This window comes from Oncorhynchus nerka, linkage group LG27 (assembly GCF_034236695.1).
Source record: "Oncorhynchus nerka isolate Pitt River linkage group LG27, Oner_Uvic_2.0, whole genome shotgun sequence".
NCBI classification, from domain to species: domain Eukaryota; kingdom Metazoa; phylum Chordata; class Actinopteri; order Salmoniformes; family Salmonidae; genus Oncorhynchus; species Oncorhynchus nerka.
In genome coordinates, this window is record NC_088422.1 from 1,001,766 (window position 1) to 1,026,926 (window position 25,161).

The following is a 25,161-nucleotide window of genomic DNA, read 5'->3' on the forward strand; positions in this document are numbered from 1 at the left end:
TACTCCCTGTATATAGCCATGTTATTACCTGATACTCCCTGTATATAGCCATGTTATTTTCTACTCCCTGTATATAGCCATGTTATTTTCTACTCCCTGTATATAGCCATGTTATTACCTGGTACTCCCTGTATATAGCCATGTTATTACCTCCCTGTATATAGCCATGTTATTACCTGGTACTCCCTGTATATAGCCATGTTATTACCTGGTACTCCCTGTATATAGCCATGTTATTACCTGGTACTCCCTGTATATAGCCATGTTATTACCTGGTACTCCCTGTATATAACCATGTTATTACCTGGTACTCCCTGTATATAGCCATGTTATTACCTGATACTCCCTGTATATAGCCATGTTATTTTCTACTCCCTGTATATAGCCACGTTATTACCTGATACTCCCTGTATATAACCATTACCTGTACCCCTATATAGCCTGGTACTTTCTACCCTGTATATAGCCATGTTATTACCTGGTACTCCCTGTATATAGCCATGTTATTACCTGGTACTCCCTGTATATAGCCATGTTATTTTCTACTCCCTGTATATAGCCACGTTATTACCTGGTACTCCCTGTATATAGCCATGTTATTACCTGGTACTCCCTGTATATAGCCATGTTATTACCTGATACTCCCTGTATATAGCCATGTTATTTTCTACTCCCTGTATATAGCCATGTTATTTTCTACTCCCTGTTTATAGCCATGTTATTACCTGATACTCCCTGTATATAGCCATGTTATTACCTGGTACTCCCTGTATATAGCCATGTTATTACCTGGTACTCCCTGTATATAGCCATGTTATTACCTGGTACTCCCTGTATATAGCCATGTTATTACCTGGTACTCCCTGTATATAGCCACGTTATTACCTCCCTGTATATAACCATGTTATTACCTGGTACTCCCTGTATATAACCATGTTATTACCTGATACTCCCTGTATATAACCATGTTATTACCTGGTACTCCCTGTATATAGCCATGTTATTACCTGGTACTCCCTGTATATAGCCATGTTATTACCTGATACTCCCTGTATATAACCATGTTATTACCTGATACTCCCTGTATATAGCCATGTTATTACCTGGTACTCCCTGTATATAGCCATGTTATTACCTGATACTCCCTGTATATAGCCATGTTATTACCTGATACTCCCTGTATATAGCCATGTTATTACCTGGTACTCCCTGTATATAACCATGTTATTACCTCCCTGTATATAGCCATGTTATTACCTGGTACTCCCTGTATATAACCATGTTATTACCTGGTACTCCCTGTATATAGCCATGTTATTACCTGGTACTCCCTGTATATAGCCATGTTATTACCTGGTACTCCCTGTATATAGCCATGTTATTACCTCCCTGTATATAGCCATGTTATTACCTGGTACTCCCTGTATATAACCATGTTATTACCTGATACTCCCTGTATATAGCCATGTTATTACCTCCCTGTATATAGCCATGTTATTACCTGGTACTCCCTGTATATAGCCATGTTATTACCTCCCTGTATATAGCCATGTTATTACCTGATACTCCCTGTATATAGCCATGTTATTACCTGATACTCCCTGTATATAGCCATGTTATTACCTCCCTGTATATAACCATGTTATTACCTGATACTCCCTGTATATAGCCATGTTATTACCTCCCTGTATATAGCCATGTTATTACCTGGTACTCCCTGTATATAGCCATGTTATTACCTGGTACTCCCTGTATATAGCCATGTTATTACCTGGTACTCCCTGTATATAGCCATGTTATTACCTCCCTGTATATAGCCTTGTTATTACCTGGTACTCCCTGTATATAGCCATGTTATTACCTCCCTGTATATAGCCATGTTATTACCTGGTACTCCCTGTATATAGCCATGTTATTACCTGGTACTCCCTGTATATAGCCATGTTATTACCTGGTACTCCCTGTATATAGCCATGTTATTACCTCCCTGTATATAGCCTTGTTATTACCTGGTACTCCCTGTATATAGCCATGTTATTACCTCCCTGTATATAGCCATGTTATTACCTCCCTGTATATAGCCTTGTTATTACCTGGTACTCCCTGTATATAGCCATGTTATTACCTGGTACTCCCTGTATATAGCCATGTTATTACCTGGTACTCCCTGTATATAGCCATGTTATTACCTCCCTGTATATAGCCATGTTATTACCTGATACTCCCTGTATATAGCCATGTTATTACCTGGTACTCCCTGTATATAGCCATGTTATTACCTGATACTCCCTGTATATAACCATGTTATTACCTCCCTGTATATAGCCATGTTATTACCTCCCTGTATATAGCCATGTTATTACCTGATACTCCCTGTATATAGCCATGTTATTACCTGGTACTCCCTGTATATAGCCATGTTATTACCTGATACTCCCTGTATATAGCCATGTTATTACCTGGTACTCCCTGTATATAGCCATGTTATTACCTGATACTCCCTGTATATAACCATGTTATTTTCTACTAATTGTGCATTTATTACTTGTGTTATCATATTTACTACATTCTTCTCTCTGCATTGTTGGGAAGGGTCTGTAAGTAAGCATTTCACTGTTCGTCTACACCTGTTGTTTATAAACCATTTGACAAATACCATTTATAACCATGTTATTACCATATATTATTACTCAAATACTATTACTATTATTACTCAATTTGAGTGATTTGAATAACAGTCCCATACCCGTCCCAGTTTGCGGTGGTCCCTGTTCTTGGCCTCCTCCTGGAAGCGTTCCCACTCCTTTAGCATCTTAGGATCAGGGAAGGAGATGCCGTAGATCCTCTGAAGAGTCTCCATGTCGGCCTTGCCCTCCCAGTAGGTAGAGGAGTTCTGGGAGGTTAGAGAAGCAGACTAGAAGAGTTTAAAACACGCTCCATGTCAGCCTTGCCCTCCCAGTAGGTAGAGGAGTTCTGGGAGGTTAGAGAAGCAGACTAGAAGAGTTTAAAACACGCTCCATGTCAGCCTTGCCCACCCAGTAGGTAGAGATTATGGGCACAATTTAGTTTTAAGGAACTTAAAAGCTGTAAATACAATCAATATATTTCTGATAGTATTTCAGTTCATCTTGGATAAAAGTTAAATACTAACCACGTTTCCATCCACAGTTTTTATGCAAGTCATCCCGAATAAATAAAACTAAATTGACAGCTGTGATGGAAAAAGGATATTTGTGTGTTTAACAACCTGTTGAATCTAGGTTTTCATTTTTGGAAAAATAACGTTCCCGTAGTAAACAGACTATTTTGTCAGGACCAGATGCTAGAATATGCATATAATTGACAGCTTAGGATAGAAAACACTAAAGTTTCCAAAACTGTAAAAATATTGTCTGTGAGTATAACTGATATTGCAGGCGAAAGCCTGAGAAAAATCCAAACAGGAAGGGACTCTTATTTAGAGACCCCTGCGTTCCTATGCGTCCCTATTGAGCAGTGAATGAGATATCAACCAGATTCCTTTTTCTATGGCTTCCCTAATGTGTCTAGTGTCACAATACATAGTTTCAGGCTTTTATTTTGTAAAATGAGCCTGAAGGTCAACATTGCGTCAGTGGTCAGCTGAAGTCTCTCAGTGTTTTGTGCGTAAGGGACAAATGCAGCCATTTTTCTCTCTCTCTCCTACTAAGTAGCCACGAGTCCCGGTGGATATATTATCGAATAGATATTTGAAAAACACCTTGAGGATGGATTATAAACAACGTTTGCCATGTTTCTGTCGATATTATGGAGCTAATTTCGGCGTTGTTGTGAACGTTATTTCGGCTACAAGAATAACATTTTTTTTAAAAAAGGAACATCTGCTATCTAACTGGGAGTCTCTTGAGTGAAAACATCCGAAGCTCATCAAAGGTAAACGATTTAATTTGATTGCTTTTCTGATTTTCGTGATCAAGTTGCCTGCTGCTAGCTAGGCATAATGCTATGCTAGGCTATAAAATATACAAAAAAGCTTGTCTTGCTTTGGCTGTAAAGCATATTTTCAAAATCTGAGATGACAGGATGATTAACAAAAGGCTAAACTGTGTCTCAATATATTTCACTTGTGATTTTCATGAATAGGAATATTTTCTAGTAATATTTATGTCCATTGCGTTAACCTCTTGCCTCTACCTGGGACGCTTGCGTCCCAACTAGAGCTCTGGAAATGCAAATGCGCTACGCTAAATGCTAATAGTATTAGTTAAAACTCAAAAGTTCATTAAAATACACATGCAGGGTATCAAATTAAAGCTACACTCGTTGTGAATCCAGGCAACAAGTCAGATTTTTAAAATGCTTTTCGGCGACAGCATGAGAAGCTATTATCTGATAGCATGCACCAATACACTACAACAGAAAAGCACAGCAGGGGACGTAAACAAAATAATTTGCATTTCGGCGTTACACAAACCGCACAATAAAATAGAAAACAGTCATTACCTTTCACCATCTTCTTTGTTGGCACTCCTAGATGTCCCATAAACACTATTGGGTCTTTATTTCGATTAAATCGGGCCATATAAAGCCAAGATATCGTTATATGTAGACTGTGTGATAAACGAAAAACAGCGATTTCACAACGTAACGTAATTTTTTAAAATTCAAAAGTAGACGATAAACTTTCACAAAACACTTCGAAATACGTTTGTAATGCTACTTTAGGTATTAGTAAACGTTAATAAGCGATAAAAATCATCCGTAGGCGATGTAGAAATCATTAGCTGTCGTCTTGGAAAAAATTTCAGGAGAGAGCTCTTCCGGAATGATCTGGGTGGAGACCGGAGGTAAGTCGTGCCCCTCTTTCGGTTCAACCAAGAATCAAAGATGATTCAATTCACAAGACTCTAGACAACATGGGGATGCTGTGGGAGTTGAATGCTCGGTCTTATCTAATTCGGCTCACTGTGAACAATTGCTGGAAGTGGCGCAAGGATATTTATTTCCATTTTCTGTGATCAGGTTTTCCTGCGCTTTCCGATGTAACGCACGTTATGTAATAGCCACAGTCGTGATTTAACCAGTTTTAAAAACGTCCGAGGGTTTCCTATCCACACATTCTAACCATATGAACGTACTATATTCCTGGCATGAGTAGCAGGGCGCTGAAATGTTGCGCGATTTTTAACAAAATGTTCAAAAAAGGTCGACTGAAGAGGTTAAACTAATTAGTGTCAGTTGATGATTACGCTCCTGGATGGTAGAACTAGAGGTATTAGGTATTAACTAGAGGTTAATAAGGGATCTTTTAGTGTCTAAAATGAATTCTGGGAGAAATGGCGGTAGAAACGCAGTAAACTTGATGACATGGTGCTCCACTACAACTAGGGAAACCATACAGTGTAAATCTGGCTGAAGGAAACCTGAACGTCAAAAAGGTGATATCAACTGAGCCTGGGAGACCACAACAAACAGGAAGTGGGATAAAACACGTCAAGGTATCTAAGATCAGCATATCATAACTGGGAAAGGAGCCGATTCAGGTTATTGTAAAACAGGATATGTTTATAGGAGACAACATCAAGACCGAATATTTGAATCCCGAATAATATTGTTGGGATGTTGGGAGTGTAAATGTGGTCATGGAAACCTTAGAGTGGTAGGACATGTAAAACTGGGACGACTTCAGAGAACCATCAAGAGAATTAAAGATCCTTCAAAAGAAACTAAATAGAAAGAAGAATGAAAACATAGCGGAGACAAAAACAGAAGCTTTACCTTGTGGATCTTCAGGGCCTTGATCTTTCCAGTGTGTCGGACATGGGGTCCTCGGCACAAGTCAATCAGCGGACCACACCTAGTCAGCACAGACAGGGTAAATACACAGGGAATCTGGATCGGCCCAAACACCCAGAATGACCGGGTCGGGATGCAGCTCACCTGTACACAGTAGTGGTTGGGGTGGTCACCTTCTCATTCAGGATCCGGCACTTAAATTTGTTGTACTGCAGAGGAGAGAGATGTTCAGATCAGTCGTGGAACAGCAGAAATACATCACACTACAGAGACCAGACATGAAGAGAGAGGACAGAGAGAGAACAGGACAGAGAGAGAGAGACCAAGAGACCAGACATGAAGAGAGAGGACAGAGAGAGAGAGACCAAGAAACCAGACAGGAAGAGAGAGAACAGACAGAATATTGCAAAGCAAAATGATTTATTACAATGTATATTATATATATATAGTGTTGCTTTGGCAATATTGATACAATGTTTTTCATGCCAATAAAGCAGCTTGCATTTCAATTTGAGACAGGGAGAGACAGTAACATGGCACTACCATACAGGTTCTCAAATTACAATTCCACTGGATTCTCCAATTATAGTGAATGAACTACAGGACAAAATACAAACCAAAAAGGCCTGTGATGTTTATTGTATCCTGAATGAAATATACACAGACAAATTTCTATTGGCTATACTAAAACTAACATCATCCTTCACTCTGACATCTTCCCCAATATTTGGAACCAAGGACTGATCACACCAAAACACAAAAGTGGAGACAAATTTGACCCCAATAACTACCGTGGGATATGCGGCAACAGCAACCTTGGGAAAATCCTCTGCATTATCATTAACAGCAGACTAGTACATTTCCTCAGTGAACACAATGTACTGAACAAATATCCAAATTACCATACGACAGACCACGTATTCACCCTGCACACCCTAATTGACAACCAAACAAACCAAAACAAAGGCAAAGTCTTCTCATGCTTTGTTCAATTCAAAAAAGCTTGACTCAATTTAGCTGGAGGGTCTCCTATACAAATTGATGGAAAGTGGTGTTGGGGGGGGCTATGAGATTCTAAAATCAAAATACACAAACAAGTGTATGGTTAAAATTCACAACGAAAAAATATATTTCCACAGGGCCGCGGGGTGAGACAGGGATGCAGCTTAAGCCCCACCCTCTTCAACCTTCATACATACGAATTCACAAGGCCATTAGAACAGTCTGCAGTGTCTGGCTAAAGATACTTGAATCAGTTATAGAACACAGTGCCCTTTATGGTTGTGAGGTCTGGGGTCCGCTCACCAACTAAGAATTCACAAAATAAAACAAACACCAAATTGAAACTAAGCTGAATTCTGCAAAAATACCCTCTGTGTACAACGTAGAACACCAAATAATGCATGCAGAGCAGAATTAGGCCGATACCCACTTATTATCAAAATCCAGAAAAGAGCCATTCAATTCTACAACCACCAAAAAGGAAGCGATTCCGAAACCTTCCATAGCAAAGCCATCACCTACAGAGAGATGAATGCATTCTAGTTTGCTCAGTTTTTTTGTTAATACTTTCCAATGTGTCAAGTAATTATCTTTTTGTTTTCTAATGACTTGGTTGGGTCTAATTGTGTTGCTGTCCTGGGGCTCGGTTTTAAAACTGCCCACAAAATGTGGAAACTGAGCTGCACTTCCTAACCTCCCGCCCAATGTATGACCATATTAGACACACATATTTCCCTCAGATTACACAGATCCATAAAGAATTCAAAAAACAAACCCATTTTTTTAATAAACTCCCATATTTACTGGGTGAAATTCCAGTGTGCATCACAGCAGCAAGAATTGTGACCTGTTGCCACAAGAAAAGGGCAAACCAGTGAAGAACACCATTCTAAATACAACCTATATTTATGTTTATTCATTTTCCCTTTTGTACTTTTAACCGTTCGCACATATGACATTTGAAATGTCTTCATTCTTTGTAACTTTTGTGGGTGTAATGTTTACTTTTAAACCGTATTGTTTATTTTCTAGTTCACTGGCTTGGGAAATGTAAACATGAGAGAGAGATCTACCTTGAACATCTCCAGGAGAGTCTCCTTCTTGATCTCCAGCCTCTCGAAGGGCTGCTTCTCCTTGATGATCTTCTTACACAAGTTCTCCAAGCAGGGGAAGTCATTGCTGGACACCCCCCTGGAGAGGTGGAAGAGTGGAGGAGGTGGGGAAGGAGGCGGCAGAGGAAGAGACTGAGTGAGTACAGGGATGGAAGAAAAGGAGTGCTGGCTGGCAGAGAGAACGAGTGGTAGACTTGGGGGCTTCCGTCCCCAGAGTTCGTAAACGAGACTGCTTTCCAAGCCAACTGGCATCAACATAACCTGAGTGAAGAGTCAGTTCCGTCAATTCAGGAAGCTACATTTAAATTGGATTTCTAGGAATTAGTTTTCTATTAATTGAGTATACCGAATTGACCCAAACACTGTCGACTTGGATGATGAAAGTACATTCTGATTGGATGAACATACGATCATCTAAACACTGGAACATTCTTCCTGCTCACGCTTTCTACCCTGTCAGCCAGCTAGACCAATTACACAAGTCTTTACCCAGCTGAAACTGGCCAATGAGACGAGGCGTTACTCACTCTTGGTCCAGGAACATGTCGTAGTAGAAGCCGTTCTCGATGGGCGGACCGTAACACAAGCAGCCTCCGTAGACCCTCTCCATTGCCTCACCCATTATGTGGGCACTGGAGTGCCAGTACACCTGACGCGGGGGGAAGAGAGTGGGGAGGATGGCAGGGGGAGAAGAGAGTGGGGAGGATGGCAGGGGGGAAGAGAGTGGGGAGGATGGCGAGGGGGGGAGAAGAGAGTGGGGAGGATGGCAGGGGGGGAAGAGAGTGGGGGAGGATGGCAGGGGGGGGAGAAGAGAGTGGGGAGGATGGCAGGGGAGGGGGGGGGGAGAGATAATTTGGTTTCAAAGTTCCACTGTGAAGGACTTAAAACAGTTATTATTTGCCAATGAACAAACTTGGCTCTAACTAACTACTGTCTATAATCTCACAGTTAAAAAGCACTAGCTAGGTTAGCTACATTAGTGTCTTTATCTAGAAGGTTAAATCCAAATACCATTATTTTACAGACTTATAAGGCCAGTTTCCCAGACATAGATTAAACTCAGGAGAAACTGTCCCTGTAAGTCTTTAAAAGACATTACATTACATTCAAGTCATTTAGCAGACGCTCTTATCCAGAGCGACTTACAAATTAGTGCGTTCACCTTAAGACCTGGAGGTTGTACTTACAGCTTTAGCCTCGTCGTCATCAAACTTGAGTAGCTGCAGACTGCAGTTTTCCTCTAGAGGTCGGTCCAGGTCCCACACAGAGCTGTTCACCTTAGCGATCACGGTGGCGTCAGCTAGACCCTGACTATGAGAGGGTGAGACACACACATAATAAAGTTATAACTATTCAAATTCATCTGTTATAATAGAGGCCTGTCCAGGTTGTCTGCAAGAGCCTAAATACAGGGATAGCTGTGTAATTACAGAGACGTCATTAGAACACAGGGATAGCTGTGTTATTACAGAGTCATTAGAATACAGGGATAGCTGTGTTATTACAGAGTCATCAGAATACAGGGATAGCTGTGTTATTACAGAGTCATTAGAATACAGGGATAGCTGTGTTATTACAGAGTCATCAGAATACAGGGATAGCTGTGTTATTACAGAGTCGTCATTAGAATACAGGGATAGCTGTGTAATTACAGAGTCATCATTAGAATACAGGGATAGCTGTGTTATTACAGAGTCATTAGAATACAGGGATAGCTGTGTAATTACAGAGTCATTAGAACACAGGGATAGCTGTGTTATTACAGAGTCGTCATTAGAATACAGGGATAGCTGTGTAATTACAGAGTCATCATTAGAATACAGGGATAGCTGTGTTATTACAGAGTCATTAGAATACAGGGATAGCTGTGTAATTACAGAGTCATTAGAACACAGGGATAGCTGTGTTATTACAGAGTCGTCATTAGAATACAGGGATAGCTGTGTAATTACAGAGTCATCATTAGAATACAGGGATAGCTGTGTTATTACAGAGTCATCATTAGAACACAGGGATAGCTGTGTAATTACAGAGTCATTAGAATACAGGGATAGCTGTGTAATTACAGAGTCATCATTAGAATACAGGGATAGCTGTGTTATTACAGAGTCATCATTAGAACACAGGGATAGCTGTGTAATTACAGAGTCATTAGAATACAGGGATAGCTGTGTAATTACAGAGTCATCATTAGAACACAGGGATAGCTGTGTAATTACAGAGTCATCATTAGAATACAGGGATAGCTGTGTTATTACAGAGTCATTAGAATACAGGGATAGCTGTGTTATTACAGAGTCATCATTAGAATACAGGGATAGCTGTGTTATTACAGAGTCATCATTAGAATACAGGGATAGCTGTGTTATTACAGAGACGTCATTAGAATACAGGGATAGCTGTGTTATTACAGAGTCATTAGAATACAGGGATAGCTGTGTAATTACAGAGACGTCATTAGAATACAGGGATAGCTGTGTTATTACAGAGTCATCAGAATACAGGGATAGCTGTGTTATTACAGAGTCATTAGAATACAGGGATAGCTGTGTAATTACAGAGTCATCATTAGAATACAGGGATAGCTGTGTTATTACAGAGTCGTCATTAGAATACAGGGATAGCTGTGTAATTACAGAGTCATCATTAGAATACAGGGATAGCTGTGTTATTACAGAGACGTCATTAGAATACAGGGATAGCTGTGTTATTACAGAGTCATCAGAATACAGGGATAGCTGTGTTATTACAGAGTCATCAGAATACAGGGATAGCTGTGTTATTACAGAGTCATCAGAATACAGGGATAGCTGTGTTATTACAGAGTCGTCAGAACACAGGGATAGCTGTGTTATTACAGAGTCGTCAGAATACAGGGATAGCTGTGTTATTACAGAGTCATCATTAGAATACAGGGATAGCTGTGTTATTACAGAGTCATCATTAGAATACAGGGATAGCTGTGTTATTACAGAGTCATTAGAATACAGGGATAGCTGTGTTATTACAGAGACGTCATTAGAATACAGGGATAGCTGTGTTATTACAGAGTCATTAGAATACAGGGATAGCTGTGTTATTACAGAGTCATTAGAATACAGGGATAGCTGTGTAATTACAGAGTCATTAGAATACAGGGATAGCTGTGTTATTACAGAGTCATTAGAATACAGGGATAGCTGTGTTATTACAGAGTCATTAGAATACAGGGATAGCTGTGTTATTACAGAGTCATCAGAATACAGGGATAGCTGTGTTATTACAGAGTCATCATTAGAATACAGGGATAGCTGTGTAATTACAGAGTCATCAGAATACAGGGATAGCTGTGTTATTACAGAGACGTCATTAGAATACAGGGATAGCTTAGTGTTTCTTCAGGATCGGTGGGTACCCCACGGGACGGTTGAGCTAACGTAGGCTAATTTGATTAGCATCAAAGTAAGAAGAACATTTCCCAGGACATAGACGTATAGACACATCGGATATTGGCAGAAGGCTTAAATTCTTGTTAATCTAGTGAAATAATACCATGCTATTATTTGAGAAGAGTGCACAGTTATGAACTTGAAAATGTATTAATAAACCAATTAGGCACATTTGGGCAGTCTTGATACAACAGTTTGAACAGAAATGCAATGGTTCATTGGATCAATCTAAAACTTTGCACATGCACTGCTGCCATCTAGTGGACTAAATTGCGCCTGAGGCTTGGGCTCCGTGTACACATGCTGCTCTTCCTCCCATCTGCTCCATGTACACATGCTGCTCTTCCTCCCATCTGCTCCATGTACACATGCTGCTCTGACTCCCATCTACTCAGTATACACATGCTGCTCTGACTCCCATCTGCTCCGTGTACACATGCTGCTCTGACTCCCATCTGCTCCGTGTACACATGCTGCTCTGACTCCCATCTGCTCCGTGTACACATGCTGCTCTGACTCCCATCTGCTCCGTGTACACATGCTGCTCTGACTCCCATCTACTCCGTGTACACATGCTGCTCTGACTCCCATCTGCTCCGTGTACACATGCTGCTCTGACTCCCATCTACTCCGTGTACACATGCTGCTCTGACTCCCATCTACTCCGTGTACACATGCTGCTCTGACTCCCATCTGCTCCGTGTACACATGCTGCTCTGACTCCCATCTGCTCCGTGTACACATGCTGCTCTGACTCCCATCTGCTCCGTGTACACATGCTGCTCTGACTCCCATCTACTCCGCGTACACATGCTGCTCTGACTCCCATCTGCTCCGTGTACACATGCTGCTCTGACTCCCATCTGCTCCGTGTACACATGCTGCTCTGACTCCCATCTACTCCGCGTACACATGCTGCTCTGACTCCCATCTGCTCCGTGTACACATGCTGCTCTTCCTCCTCCGTTCTTCCCCCCTCTGCTCCGTGTACACATGCTGCTCTTCCTCCTCCGTTCTTCCCCCCTCTGCTCCGTGTACACATGCTGCTCTTCCTCCTCCGTTCTTCCCCCCTCTGCTCCGTGTACACATGCTGCTCTTCCTCCTCAGTTCTTCCCCCCTCTGCTCGGTGTACACATGCTGCTCTTCCCCCTCTGCTCCGTGTACATGCTGCTCTTCCTCCTCCGTTCTTCCCCCTCTGCTCCGTACACATGCTGCTCTTCCTCCTCCGTTCTTCCCCCTCTGCTCCGTGTACACATGCTGCTCTTCCTCCTCCGTTCTTCCCCCCTCTGCTCTGTGTACACATGCTGCTCTTCCTCCCATCTGCTCCGTGTACACATGCTGCTCTTCCTCCTCCGTTCTTCCCCCCTCTGCTCCGTGTACACATGCTGCTCTTCCTCCTCCGTTCTTCCCCCCTCTGCTCCGTGTACACATGCTGCTCTTCCTCCTCCGTTCTTCCCCCCTCTGCTCCGTGTACACATGCTGCTCTTCCTCCTCAGTTCTTCCCCCCTCTGCTCCGTGTACACATGCTGCTCTTCCTCCCATCTGCTCCTTGTACACATGCTGCTCTTCCTCCTCCGTTCTTCCCCCCTCTGATCCGTGTACACATGCTGCTCTTCCTCCTCCGTTCTTCCGCCCTCTGCTCCGTGTACACATGCTGCTCTTCCTCCCATCTACTCTGTGTACACATGCTGCTCTTCCCCCATCTGCTCCTTGTACACATGCTGCTCTTCCTCCTCCGTTCTTCCCCCCTCTGATCCGTGTACACATGCTGCTCTTCCTCCTCCGTTCTTCCGCCCTCTGCTCCGTGTACACATGCTGCTCTTCCCCCCTCTGATCCGTGTACACATGCTGCTCTGACTCCCATCTGCTCCGTGTACACATGCTGCTCTGACTCCCATCTGCTCCGTGTACACATGCTGCTCTGACTCCCATCTGCTCCGTGTACACATGCTGCTCTGACTCCCATCTGCTCCGTGTACACATGCTGCTCTGACTCCCATCTGCTCCGTGTACACATGCTGCTCTGACTCCCATCTACTCCGTGTACACATGCTGCTCTGACTCCCATCTACTCCGTGTACACATGCTGCTCTGACTCCCATCTGCTCCGTGTACACATGCTGCTCTGACTCCCATCTACTCCGTGTACACATGCTGCTCTGACTCCCATCTGCTCCGCGTACACATGCTGCTCTGACTCCCATCTACTCCGCGTACACATGCTGCTCTGACTCCCATCTGCTCCGCGTGCTCTGACTCCCATCTGCTCCGTGTACACATGCTGCTCTGACTCCCATCTACTCCGCGTACACATGCTGCTCTGACTCCCATCTGCTCCGTGTACACATGCTGCTCTTCCTCCTCCGTTCTTCCCCCCTCTGCTCCGTGTACACATGCTGCTCTTCCTCCTCCGTTCTTCCCCCCTCTGCTCCGTGTACACATGCTGCTCTTCCTCCTCCGTTCTTCCCCCCTCTGCTCCGTGTACACATGCTGCTCTTCCTCCTCCGTTCTTCCCCCCTCTGCTCCGTGTACACATGCTGCTCTTCCTCCTCAGTTCTTCCCCCCTCTGCTCCGTGTACACATGCTGCTCTTCCTCCCATCTGCTCCTTGTACACATGCTGCTCTTCCTCCTCCGTTCTTCCCCCCTCTGATCCGTGTACACATGCTGCTCTTCCTCCTCCGTTCTTCCGCCCTCTGCTCCGTGTACACATGCTGCTCTTCCTCCCATCTACTCCGTGTACACATGCTGCTCTTCCTCCTCCGTTCTTCCGCCCTCTGCTCCGTGTACACATGCTGCTCTTCCTCCCATCTACTCCGTGTACACATGCTGCTCTTCCTCCCATCTACTCCGTGTACACATGCTGCTCTTCCCCCCTCTGCTCCGTGTACACATGCTGCTCTTCCCCCCTCTGCTCCGTGTACACATGCTGCTCTTCCTCCTCCGTTCTTCCCCCCTCTGCTCCGTGTACACATGCTGCTCTTCCTCCTCCGTTCTTCCCCCCTCTGCTCCGTGTACACATGCTGCTCTTCCTCCTCCGTTCTTCCGCCCTCTGCTCCGTGTACACATGCTGCTCTTCCCCCCTCTGCTCCGTGTACACATGCTGCTCTTCCTCCTCCGTTCTTCCCCCCTCTGCTCCGTGTACACATGCTGCTCTTCCTCCTCCGTTCTTCCGCCCTCTGCTCCGTGTACACATGCTGCTCTTCCTCCTCCGTTCTTCCGCCCTCTGCTCCGTGTACACATGCTGCTCTTCCTCCTCCGTGCTTAATGACATAAGGAAGCTACTAGCTATTGTTCTATAACTAAATGACATAAGGAAGCTACTAGCTATTGTTCTATAACTAAATGACATAAGGAAGCTACTAGCTATTGTTCTATAACTAAATGACATAAGGAAGCTACTAGCTATTGTTCTATAACTAAATGACATAAGGAAGCTACTAGCTATTGTTCTATAACTAAATGACATAAGGAAGCTACTAGCTATTGTTCTATAACTAAATGACATAAGGAAGCTACTAGCTATTGTTCTATAACTTAATGACATAAGGAAGCTACTAGCTATTGTTCTATAACTAAATGACATAAGGAAGCTACTAGCTATTGTTCTATAACTTAATGACATAAGGAAGCTACTAGCTATTGTTCTATAACTAAATGACATAAGGAAGCTACTAGCTATTGTTCTATAACTTAATGACATAAGGAAGCTACTAGCTATTGTTCTATAACTTAATGACATAAGGAAGCTACTAGCTATTGTTCTATAACTTAATGACATAAGGAAGCTACTAGCTATTGTTCTATAACTAAATGACATATAAGGTGAAAGCACCAATTTGTAAGTCGCTCTGGATAAGAGCGTCTGCTAAATGACTTAAATGTAAATGTTAAATGTACTAGCTATTGTTCTATAACTAAATGACATAAGGAAGCTACTAGCTATTGTTCTATAACTAAATGACATAAGGAAGCTACTAGCTATTGTTCTATAACTAAATGACATAAGGAAGCTACTAGCTATTGTTCTATAACTAAATGACATAAGGAAGCTACTAGCTATTGTTCTATAACTTAATGACATAAGGAAGCTACTAGCTATTGTTCTATAACTAAATGACTATAGCTATTGTTCTATAACTAAATGAAGCTACTAGCTATTGTTCTATAACTAAATGACATAAGGAAGCTACTAGCTATTGTTCTATAACTAAATGACATAAGGAAGCTACTAGCTATTGTTCTATAACTAAATGACATAAGGAAGCTACTAGCTATTGTTCTATAACTAAATGACATAAGGAAGCTACTAGCTATTGTTCTATAACTAAATGACATAAGGAAGCTACTAGCTATTGTTCTATAACTAAATGACATAAGGAAGCTACTAGCTATTGTTCTATAACTAAATGACATAAGGAAGCTACTAGCTATTGTTCTATAACTAAATGACATAAGGAAGCTACTAGCTATTGTTCTATAACTAAATGACATAAGGAAGCTACTAGCTATTGTTCTATAACTAAATGACATAAGGAAGCTACTAGCTATTGTTCTATAACTAAATGACATAAGGAAGCTACTAGCTATTGTTCTATAACTAAATGACATAAGGAAGCTACTAGCTATTGTTCTATAACTAAATGACATAAGGAAGCTACTAGCTATTGTTCTATAACTAAATGACATAAGGAAGCTACTAGCTATTGTTCTATAACTAAATGACATAAGGAAGCTACTAGCTATTGTTCTATAACTAAATGACATAAGGAAGCTACTAGCTATTGTTCTATAACTAAATGACATAAGGAAGCTACTAGCTATTGTTCTATAACTAAATGACATGAAGCATAGCTATTGTTCTATAACTAAATGACATACTAGCTATTGTTCTATAACTAAATGACATAAGGAAGCTACTAGCTATTGTTCTATAACTAAATGACATAAGGAAGCTACTAGCTATTGTTCTATAACTAAATGACATAAGGAAGCTACTAGCTATTGTTCTATAACTAAATGACATAAGGAAGCTACTAGCTATTGTTCTATAACTAAATGACATAAGGAAGCTACTAGCTATTGTTCTATAACTAAATGACATAAGGAAGCTACTAGCTATTGTTCTATAACTAAATGACATAAGGAAGCTACTAGCTATTGTTCTATAACTAAATGACATAAGGAAGCTACTAGCTATTGTTCTATAACTAAATGACATACTAGCTATTGTTCTATAACTAAATGACATAGCTATTTGTTCTATAACTAAATGACATAAGGAAGCTACTAGCTATTGTTCTATAACTAAATGACATAAGGAAGCTACTAGCTATTGTTCTATAACTAAATGACATAAGGAAGCTACTAGCTATTGTTCTATAACTAAATGACATAAGGAAGCTACTAGCTATTGTTCTATAACTAAATGACATAAGGAAGCTACTAGCTATTGTTCTATAACTAAATGACATAAGGAAGCTACTAGCTATTGTTCTATAACTAAATGACATAAGGAAGCTACTAGCTATTGTTCTATAACTAAATGACATAAGGAAGCTACTAGCTATTGTTCTATAACTAAATGACATAAGGACATAAGGAAGCTACTAGCTATTGTTCTATAACTAAATGACATAAGGAAGCTACTAGCTATTGTTCTATAACTAAATGACATAAGGAAGCTACTAGCTATTGTTCTATAACTAAATGACATAAGGAAGCTACTAGCTATTGTTCTATAACTAAATGACATAAGGAAGCTATTGTTCTATAACTAAATGACATAAGGAAGCTACTAGCTATTGTTCTATAACTAAATGACATAAGGAAGCTACTAGCTATTGTTCTATAACTAAATGACATAAGGAAGCTACTAGCTATTGTTCTATAACTAAATGACATAAGGAAGCTACTAGCTATTGTTCTATAACTAAATGACATAAGGAAGCTACTAGCTATTGTTCTATAACTAAATGACATAAGGAAGCTACTAGCTATTGTTCTATAACTAAATGACATAAGGAAGCTACTAGCTATTGTTCTATAACTAAATGACATAAGGAAGCTACTAGCTATTGTTCTATAACTAAATGACATAAGGAAGCTACTAGCTATTGTTCTATAACTAAATGACATAAGGAAGCTACTAGCTATTGTTCTATAACTTAAATGACATAAGAAGCTACTAGCTATTGTTCTATAACTTAATGACATAAGGAAGCTACTAGCTATTGTTCTATAACTAAATGACATAAGGAAGCTACTAGCTATTGTTCTATAACTAAATAACTAAATGACATAAGGAAGCTACTAGCTATTGTTCTATAACTAAATGACATAAGGAAGCTACTAGCTATTGTTCTATAACTAAATGACATAAGGAAGCTACTAGCTATTGTTCTATAACTTAATGACATAAGGAAGCTACTAGCTATTGTTCTATAACTAAATGACATAAGGAAGCTACTAGCTATTGTTCTATAACTTAATGACATAAGGAAGCTACTAGCTATTGTTCTATAACTAAATGAAGTTGGATTTTCCTCTTTGCATATAGTTTGTTTTCACCCATTAGCATTTTGCTAAGAGTGTGTGATTTCTCTATTAAATTTGTGCAAATCTTGTTAGCATTCTTACAATAGAATGCACACTTTTGCACTCCTTGTGTGCCATGCCGGCAAAACCATAAATCCCAGGACGAGAAGAACGGTATGAACATCTGAGTACCGCCCATCCTACTGAATAGCATACCAGGCCAGTTACAACACAAACGTCTGGGTACCGCCCATCCTACTGAATAGGATACCAGGCCAGTTACAACACAAACGTCTGGGTAGCGCCCATCCTACTGAATAGGATACCAGGCCAGTCACCACACAAACGTCTGGGTAGCGCCCATCCTACTGAATAGGATACCAGGCCAGTCACCACACAAACGTCTGGGTAGCGCCCATCCTACTGAATAGGATACCAGGCCAGTCACCACACAAACGTCTGGGTAGCGCCCATCCTACTGAATAGGATACCAGGCCAGTCACCACACAAACGTCTGGGTAGCGCCCATCCTACTGAATAGGATACCAGGCCAGTCACCACACAAACGTCTGGGTAGCGCCCATCCTACTGAATAGGATACCAGGCCAGTCACCACACTAACGTCTGGGTAGCGCCCATCCTACTGAATAGGATACCAGGCCAGTCACCACACCCTAATTTTTTTTCACAATATATCAAAATGAACTTTTACCAGTTGAATGTAGACAAACAAATTATTTTTCTATTATCAACAACTTTGCACATTTCTGGGGTTTAAACAAAATATGCAAATGAGTCATGTTGGGTAATAAAGTATGTTGAGTAATGTCGCGTAACGGATTACAGTTAGAAGCCTGGCCTGCACGCAAATGTAGAAATGTGTCCATTTGGGATGTCTGATAGTTAATCAAATACTCACCACCACTAATGAACTGTATTGTATTCTTCACCTCAAATTAAGTAAAAAGTATTTTTATTTTATTTTATTTTTTTACATCGAATGACAAAAGTCACTGAATGAAGTTGATTTTTTTCTTCTTTTTTCGAGCTCTCTCCAATTTTGATAAGCACCGAGGCTCATAAAATGCCCGATTCGTTTGTTATCCCTTGTGGAAATACAGCCGTTTCTGTCCAGAGCTCACTGGTGCCCGAGGGGCCAGAACAGTTGGTACAATGCTGCAAGTTTGTTGGCAAGTTTCATTTAATGTACTTACATTTCCCTCACTAACTTTCAACATCAGCTATCTGAGCAGCTAACCGATCGCTGCAGCTGTACATAGTCCATCTGTAAATAGCCCACCCAATCTACCTACCTCATCCCCATACTGTTCTTATTTACTTTGCTGCTCTTGTGCACACCGGTATCTCTACTTACACATCATCACCTGCACATCTATCACTCCAGTGTTTAATTGCTAAATTGTAATTATTTTCGCCTCTATGGCCTAGTTATTGCCTTACCTCCCTAATCTTACTACATCTGCACACACTGTATATAGACTTTTCTATTGTGTTATTGACTGTACGTTTGTTTATTCCATGTGTAACTCTGTTGTTGTTTGTGTCGCACTGCTTTGCTTTATCTTGACCAGGTCTCAGTTGTAAATGAGAACTTGTTCTCAACTGGCCTACCTGGTTAAATAAAGGTGTTCTCAACTGGCCTACCTGGTTAAATAAAGGTGTTCTCAACTAGCCTACCTGGTTAAATAAAGGTGTTCTCAACTAGCCTACCTGGTTAAATAAAGGTGTTCTCAACTGGCCTACCTGGTTAAATAAAGGTGTTCTCAACTGGCCTAAATAAAGGTAAAAAAAAACACAAAAAAAAAAAAAAAAAAAACACACAATTGTAAATTGGCACTCCACATTTAAAAGGTTGCAGACCCTGGGTGTAGCCTGTTACCGGCAACTTCAGGAGCTTAACAGAATCGGCGAAGGCCAGCAGGTGAAAGATAATTTCATCAAACAGTGTGCTTAAAGCATTAGACAAGCTCAGTGCATATAGCCGATTTGATTCAAACATTTTCATTCATTCAAATGTTTAAGCAGGATGTTCCAAATAGCTGTATTGCAAGAATCAAGGTGAATTTTTTTTGTTCTCGTCACCTTGGCTCCTCCTGCCACTCACAGACAGACCCCAAGCCCCTCCTCCTGCCACTCACAGACAGACCCCAAGCCCCTCCTCCTGCCACTCACAGACAGACCCCAAGCCCCTCCTCCTGCCACTCACAAACAGACCCCAAGCCCCTCCTCCTGCCACTCACAGACAGACCCCAAGCCCCTCCTCCTGCCACTCAGACAGACCCCAAGCCCCTCCTCCTGCCACTCAGACAGACTCCAGACCCTCCTCCTGCCACTCACAGACAGACCCCAAGCCTCCTCCTGCCACTCACAGACAGACCCCAAGCCCCTCCTCCTGCCACTCACAGACAGACCCCAAGCCCCTCCTCCTGCCACTCACAGACCCCAAGCCCCTCCTCCTGCCACTCACAGACAGACCCCAAGCCCCTCCTCCTGCCACTCACAGACAGACCCCAAGCCCCTCCTCCTGCCACTCAGACAGACCCCAAGCCCCTCCTCCTGCCACTCAGACAGACTCCAAGCCCCTCCTCCTGCCACTCACAGACAGACCCCAAGCCCCTCCTCCTGCCACTCACAGACAGACCCCAAGCCCCTCCTCCTGCCACACAGACAGACCCCAAGCCCCTCCTCCTGCCACTCACAGACAGACCCCAAGCCCCTCCTCCTGCCACTCACAGACAGACCCCAAGCCCCTCCTCCTGCCACTCACAGACAGACCCCAAGCCCCTCCTCCTGCCACTCACAGACAGACCCCAAGCCCCTCCTCCTGCCACTCACAGACAGACCCCAAGCCCCTCCTCCTGCCACTCACAGACAGACCCCAAGCCCCTCCTCCTGCCACTCACAGACAGACCCCAAGCCCCTCCTCCTGCCACTCACAGACAGACCCCAAGCCCCTCCTCCTGCCACTCACAGACAGACCCCAAGCCCCTCCTCCTGCCACTCACAGACAGACCCCAAGCCCCTCCTCCTGCCACCTTCAGACAGACCCCAAGCCCCTCCTCCTGCCACTCACAGACAGACCCCAAGCCCCTCCTCCTGCCACTCACAGACAGACTCCAAGCCCCTCCTCCTGCCACCTTCAGACAGACCCCAAGCCCCTCCTCCTGCCACTCACAGACAGACCCCAAGCCCCTCCTCCTGCCACTCACAGACAGACGCCAAGCCCCTCCTCCTGCCACTCACAGACAGACGCCAAGCCCCTCCTCCTGCCACTCACAGACAGACGCCAAGCCCCTCCTCCTGCCACTCACAGACAGACGCCAAGCCCCTCCTCCTGCCACTCACAGACAGACGCCAAGCCCCTCCTCCTGCCACTCACAGACAGACGCCAAGCCCCTCCTCCTGCCACTCACAGACAGACGCCAAGCCCCTCCTCCTGCCACTCACAGACAGACGCCAAGCCCCTCCTCCTGCCACTCACAGACAGACCCCAAGCCCCTCACGAAGATTAAATATCACTTCTTCCTCTCTGACAGCAAGCCGTTTCAACTCGCTTTATGCAGTTGAGGTTTGAACCAACAGAATCAGTGGATGTGCATGGATCTGGTTAAATTTTTATCAAAAAAAAGGGCATTTTGATATAGACTTGAAAACCAGATCAACGATTGCAAAAATCCAGGTAAACTATTTTGATAAAATAATTACATTATTTATGGGTCTTATGGTTGTGGAAAGCTTATATTTATACTAGGTATGAATACAAGCGCTCCATTCATTGGATTATTTGTGACTATTTGAAATGCAATGTCTTGATCTTTAAATTGTGCAACAAAATGTATTTAGAGAACTTTTCAAAAATCGAGATGTATCAAAAACAGCCCATAGGTTTGTAAAAAAATCCAGATATAATTTTTAGGCCACATAACCCTGCCCTATGATAGGGTTAAGGTAGGTAAGGGGACTGTCTCACCTGATGCCAGCAGCCACCTGGTAGGGTGTGGTCTTCCAGGACTCAGCCTCCACCACCTTCCCATCTGGCAGAGTCACCTTGATGGATTTACTGTCCTTCTCTGCCCTCTCTGCCATCAGAGCATCATGCTCCTCCTTCAGTTTAGTGTAGAGGGACAGACGCTCCTCCATGTACCCGGGAGGAGGGGACAGCTAGAGGGGAAAGAATGAAGAGTGAGTCTGGTGAACAGAGAGAGATGCTCCGCTATCCACAGGAGAGGAGTGGACAGATAGAGGGGGAGAGTGAGCATGGACAGGGGGGGTGGAGAGACTAAGTAGTGAACAGACAGCTAGATGGGAAAGGAGAGGTGAGAGTGTAAGTATTGAGCAGATGGCTGGAGGGGAAAGGAGAGGTGAGAGTGTAAGTAGTGAACAGACAGCTGGAGGGGAAAGGAGAGAAAGCTAAGTAGTGAACAGACAGCTAGATAGGATAGGAGAGAGGTGAGAGAGTGTAAGTAGTGAACAGACAGCTGGAGGGGAAAGGAGAGGTGAGAGTGTAAGTATTGAACAGACAGCTGGAGGGGAAAGGAGAGAGGTGAGAGTGTAAGTATTGAACAGACAGCTGGAGGGGAAAGGAGAGGTGAGAGTGTAAGTATTGAACAGACAGCTGGAGGGGAAAGGAGAGGTGAGAGTGTAAGTAGTGAACAGACAGCTGGAGGGGAAAGGAGAGGTGAGAGTGTAAGTATTGAACAGACAGCTGGAGGGGAAAGGAGAGGTGAGAGTGTAAGTAGTGAACAGACAGCTGGAGGGGAAAGGAGAGGTGAGAGAGTAAGTATTGAGCAGATGGCTGGAGGGGAAAGGAGAGGTGAGAGTGTAAGTATTGAACAGACAGCTGGAGGGGAAAGGAGAGGTGAGAGAGTAAGTATTGAGCAGATGGCTGGGGGGGAAAGGAGAGGTGAGAGTGTAAGTAGTGAACAGACAGCTGGAGGGGAAAGGAGAGGTGAGAGAGTAAGTATTGAGCAGATGGCTGGAGGGGAAAGGAGAGGTGAGAGTGTAAGTATTGAACAGACAGCTGGAGGGGAAAGGAGAGGTGAGAGAGTAAGTATTGAGCAGATGGCTGGAGGGGAAAGGAGAGGTGAGAGTGTAAGTAGTGAACAGACATCTGGAGGGGAAAGGAGAGAGAGCTAAGTAGTGAACAGACAGCTGGAGGGGAAAGGAGAGTAGTCTTCAGCTGTGTGTACCAAGACAGCCCTTCAATCTACTGTGGAGGGGACCACTAGAGGGAGGAGAGACGGACAGAAAGAGATTGAGACAGTGACTGCAATCTACTCCGCCACTTACCTCTGTCTTCCCACCAGCGTCTCCCGCTGCCACCTTCTTCTTCTTCTTCTCTCCATCTTTGGCTCCTCCTCCCTGAACAGAAGTCAGATAATGGGTGTGGTTAGCTCCTTAATAAAACATTGACCATTAGTCATAACAAACCATTTTTATTTCACCTTTATTTAACCAGGTAGGCCAGTTGAGAACAAGTTCTCATTTACAACTGCGACCTGGCCAAGATAAAGCAAAGCAGTGCGACAGAAACAAGAGTATTTAACTACATTATCTAGGCCACACAGAGCAGCCAAACCTGCTGTGCAAACAAGGTTGAGACTGTTGTTGACACGACTAGTTAGGATGACGAACACAGCGCTCCAACTGAAGGCCGCATTCTACCAAAGGTACGTTCATTATGAACGAGGCTTTGAGGAATCGAACTCCGACTACAACGATTAGCCAAAGGTCAATACTCAAACATTTCAATTATGAAATGTCCACTTTGCACATGTGTTTGTCCTTTGTAGTTGTGTATATTTCTTTGCATAAATCTCTAGTTTTTCAATAACCGTTTATCAAATATAACCACCGCCCGGTTTGCTCATTGCTGTTGCTCTAAAACGGCAACTCAGCGCATGTGCTCATTTAATTAAGGCAAATCGGTAGTGGTATTTGATCAACGTTTATTGAATAACTGTTTCAGCAAACAAAAAGGCACGCAACAAGAGGACAAACATAGGTACAAGGTGGGCATTTCGTAATTATAATATATTAAGTATTGATGTAGTAGGAACTGGAGACCACAATGCCGGGTCTCGGCTCCACGTCGTTAGTGAAGTTCATCAGAAACTTATATCACCAAGACGCCTTCGTCCAACAACTTAGCTATGTGTAACATAAATTAGTCCTGATCAAGGAATAAACATAGAACACATGGCATCAATATAGATTACGATGCAATAATAGAAAATAAAATTCACACGGCAGACAGTAGACACTACTATAACTAGCTACTGTAACTAACGCTACAATCAAAAGCCTATAGCTAGCTAATTTGGAGAGTATTAAATAGTTAACTGGAATGTTTAAGACAGGAATATTCTTTGAAAAGCCCTTGCTTTACTCATACATATGATAGCAAGCTAACAGTTAGCTATCTAGTTAGCTTAGCTTCAGGTCAACAATGCTGACAGCTGCATGCGTGATAGTATACAACAGGACTTAGCCACGCTACCTTTTTCCCGTCGTCAACTTTCAACTCCTCCATTTGCTCCGCCATGCTCTTTTCCGCCATTACACGAATACTATACCCGTAAATATATTGTTTCAATTGTGTTAAGTGAATCAGTTCAGCCAGCTCACCGGCAAGATCGTGTCCCGGATATTGCGTCACTAACTGATGCAATCGTTGCTGATTTGATTGACAGCAGCGTTGAGCCAATTATGTCTCGCGTCGTGGGTTTGTGGCTGTCGTCAGTAGTTAACTACAGCCACAAAGTCAAACACCCCGCCTATTTCTACCATTTCGCTTCTCTAAAATCTATTTCTTAATCTAACCACACTGCTAACATTATGCCTAGACCAAACCTTTAATGAAGACCAAAAAACATGTTGTATTCATGAATTTTTACCATAAATTCCATTTTACTTTGTAGCTGTGGTAACTAATGGAAACAGTTTGTGGTTGCAGTAATTTATACTGTGGTGGAGAGAATTTAAAAAATAATCCGTATAACATGATTCACAAATTTCAGAAGAAATTTGAATGCCGTCCCTGGGAGGGGTGTGTCACTGGCATGGTCTTCCTGTCTGGGTTGGCGCCCCCCCCCCCCCCCTCCCCCTGGATTGTGCCGTGGCGGAGATCTTTGTGGGCTATACTCAAATCAAATCAAATGTTATTTGTCACATACACATGGTTAGCAGATGTTAGTGCGAGTGTAGCGAAATGCTTGTGCTTCTAGTTCCGACAATGCAGTAATAACCAACAAGTAATCTAGCTAACAATTCCAAAACTACACAAGTG

At 42.8% G+C, this 25,161-nt stretch overlaps 1 protein-coding gene across 1 annotated transcript in view; it reads right to left on the reverse strand.

Moving 5' to 3' along the window:
• The window catches only part of tars1 (threonyl-tRNA synthetase 1), a 46,169-nt gene extending 21,627 nt beyond the window's left edge, over positions 1-24,542 (reverse strand). The window contains exons 1-9 of the mRNA XM_065011305.1: positions 24,373-24,542; positions 23,163-23,234; positions 21,844-22,034; positions 9,077-9,200; positions 8,417-8,538; positions 7,851-7,968; positions 5,920-5,984; positions 5,758-5,836; positions 2,747-2,893 (exon numbers count right to left, since the gene is read on the reverse strand). Coding sequence (XP_064867377.1) covers positions 2,747-2,893; positions 5,758-5,836; positions 5,920-5,984; positions 7,851-7,968; positions 8,417-8,538; positions 9,077-9,200; positions 21,844-22,034; positions 23,163-23,234; positions 24,373-24,432 — 978 coding nt within the window. The 5' untranslated portion in view covers positions 24,433-24,542. The remainder of the gene's footprint in view (positions 1-2,746; positions 2,894-5,757; positions 5,837-5,919; positions 5,985-7,850; positions 7,969-8,416; positions 8,539-9,076; positions 9,201-21,843; positions 22,035-23,162; positions 23,235-24,372) is intronic.
• Between the last annotated feature and the right edge of the window lie 619 nt (positions 24,543-25,161).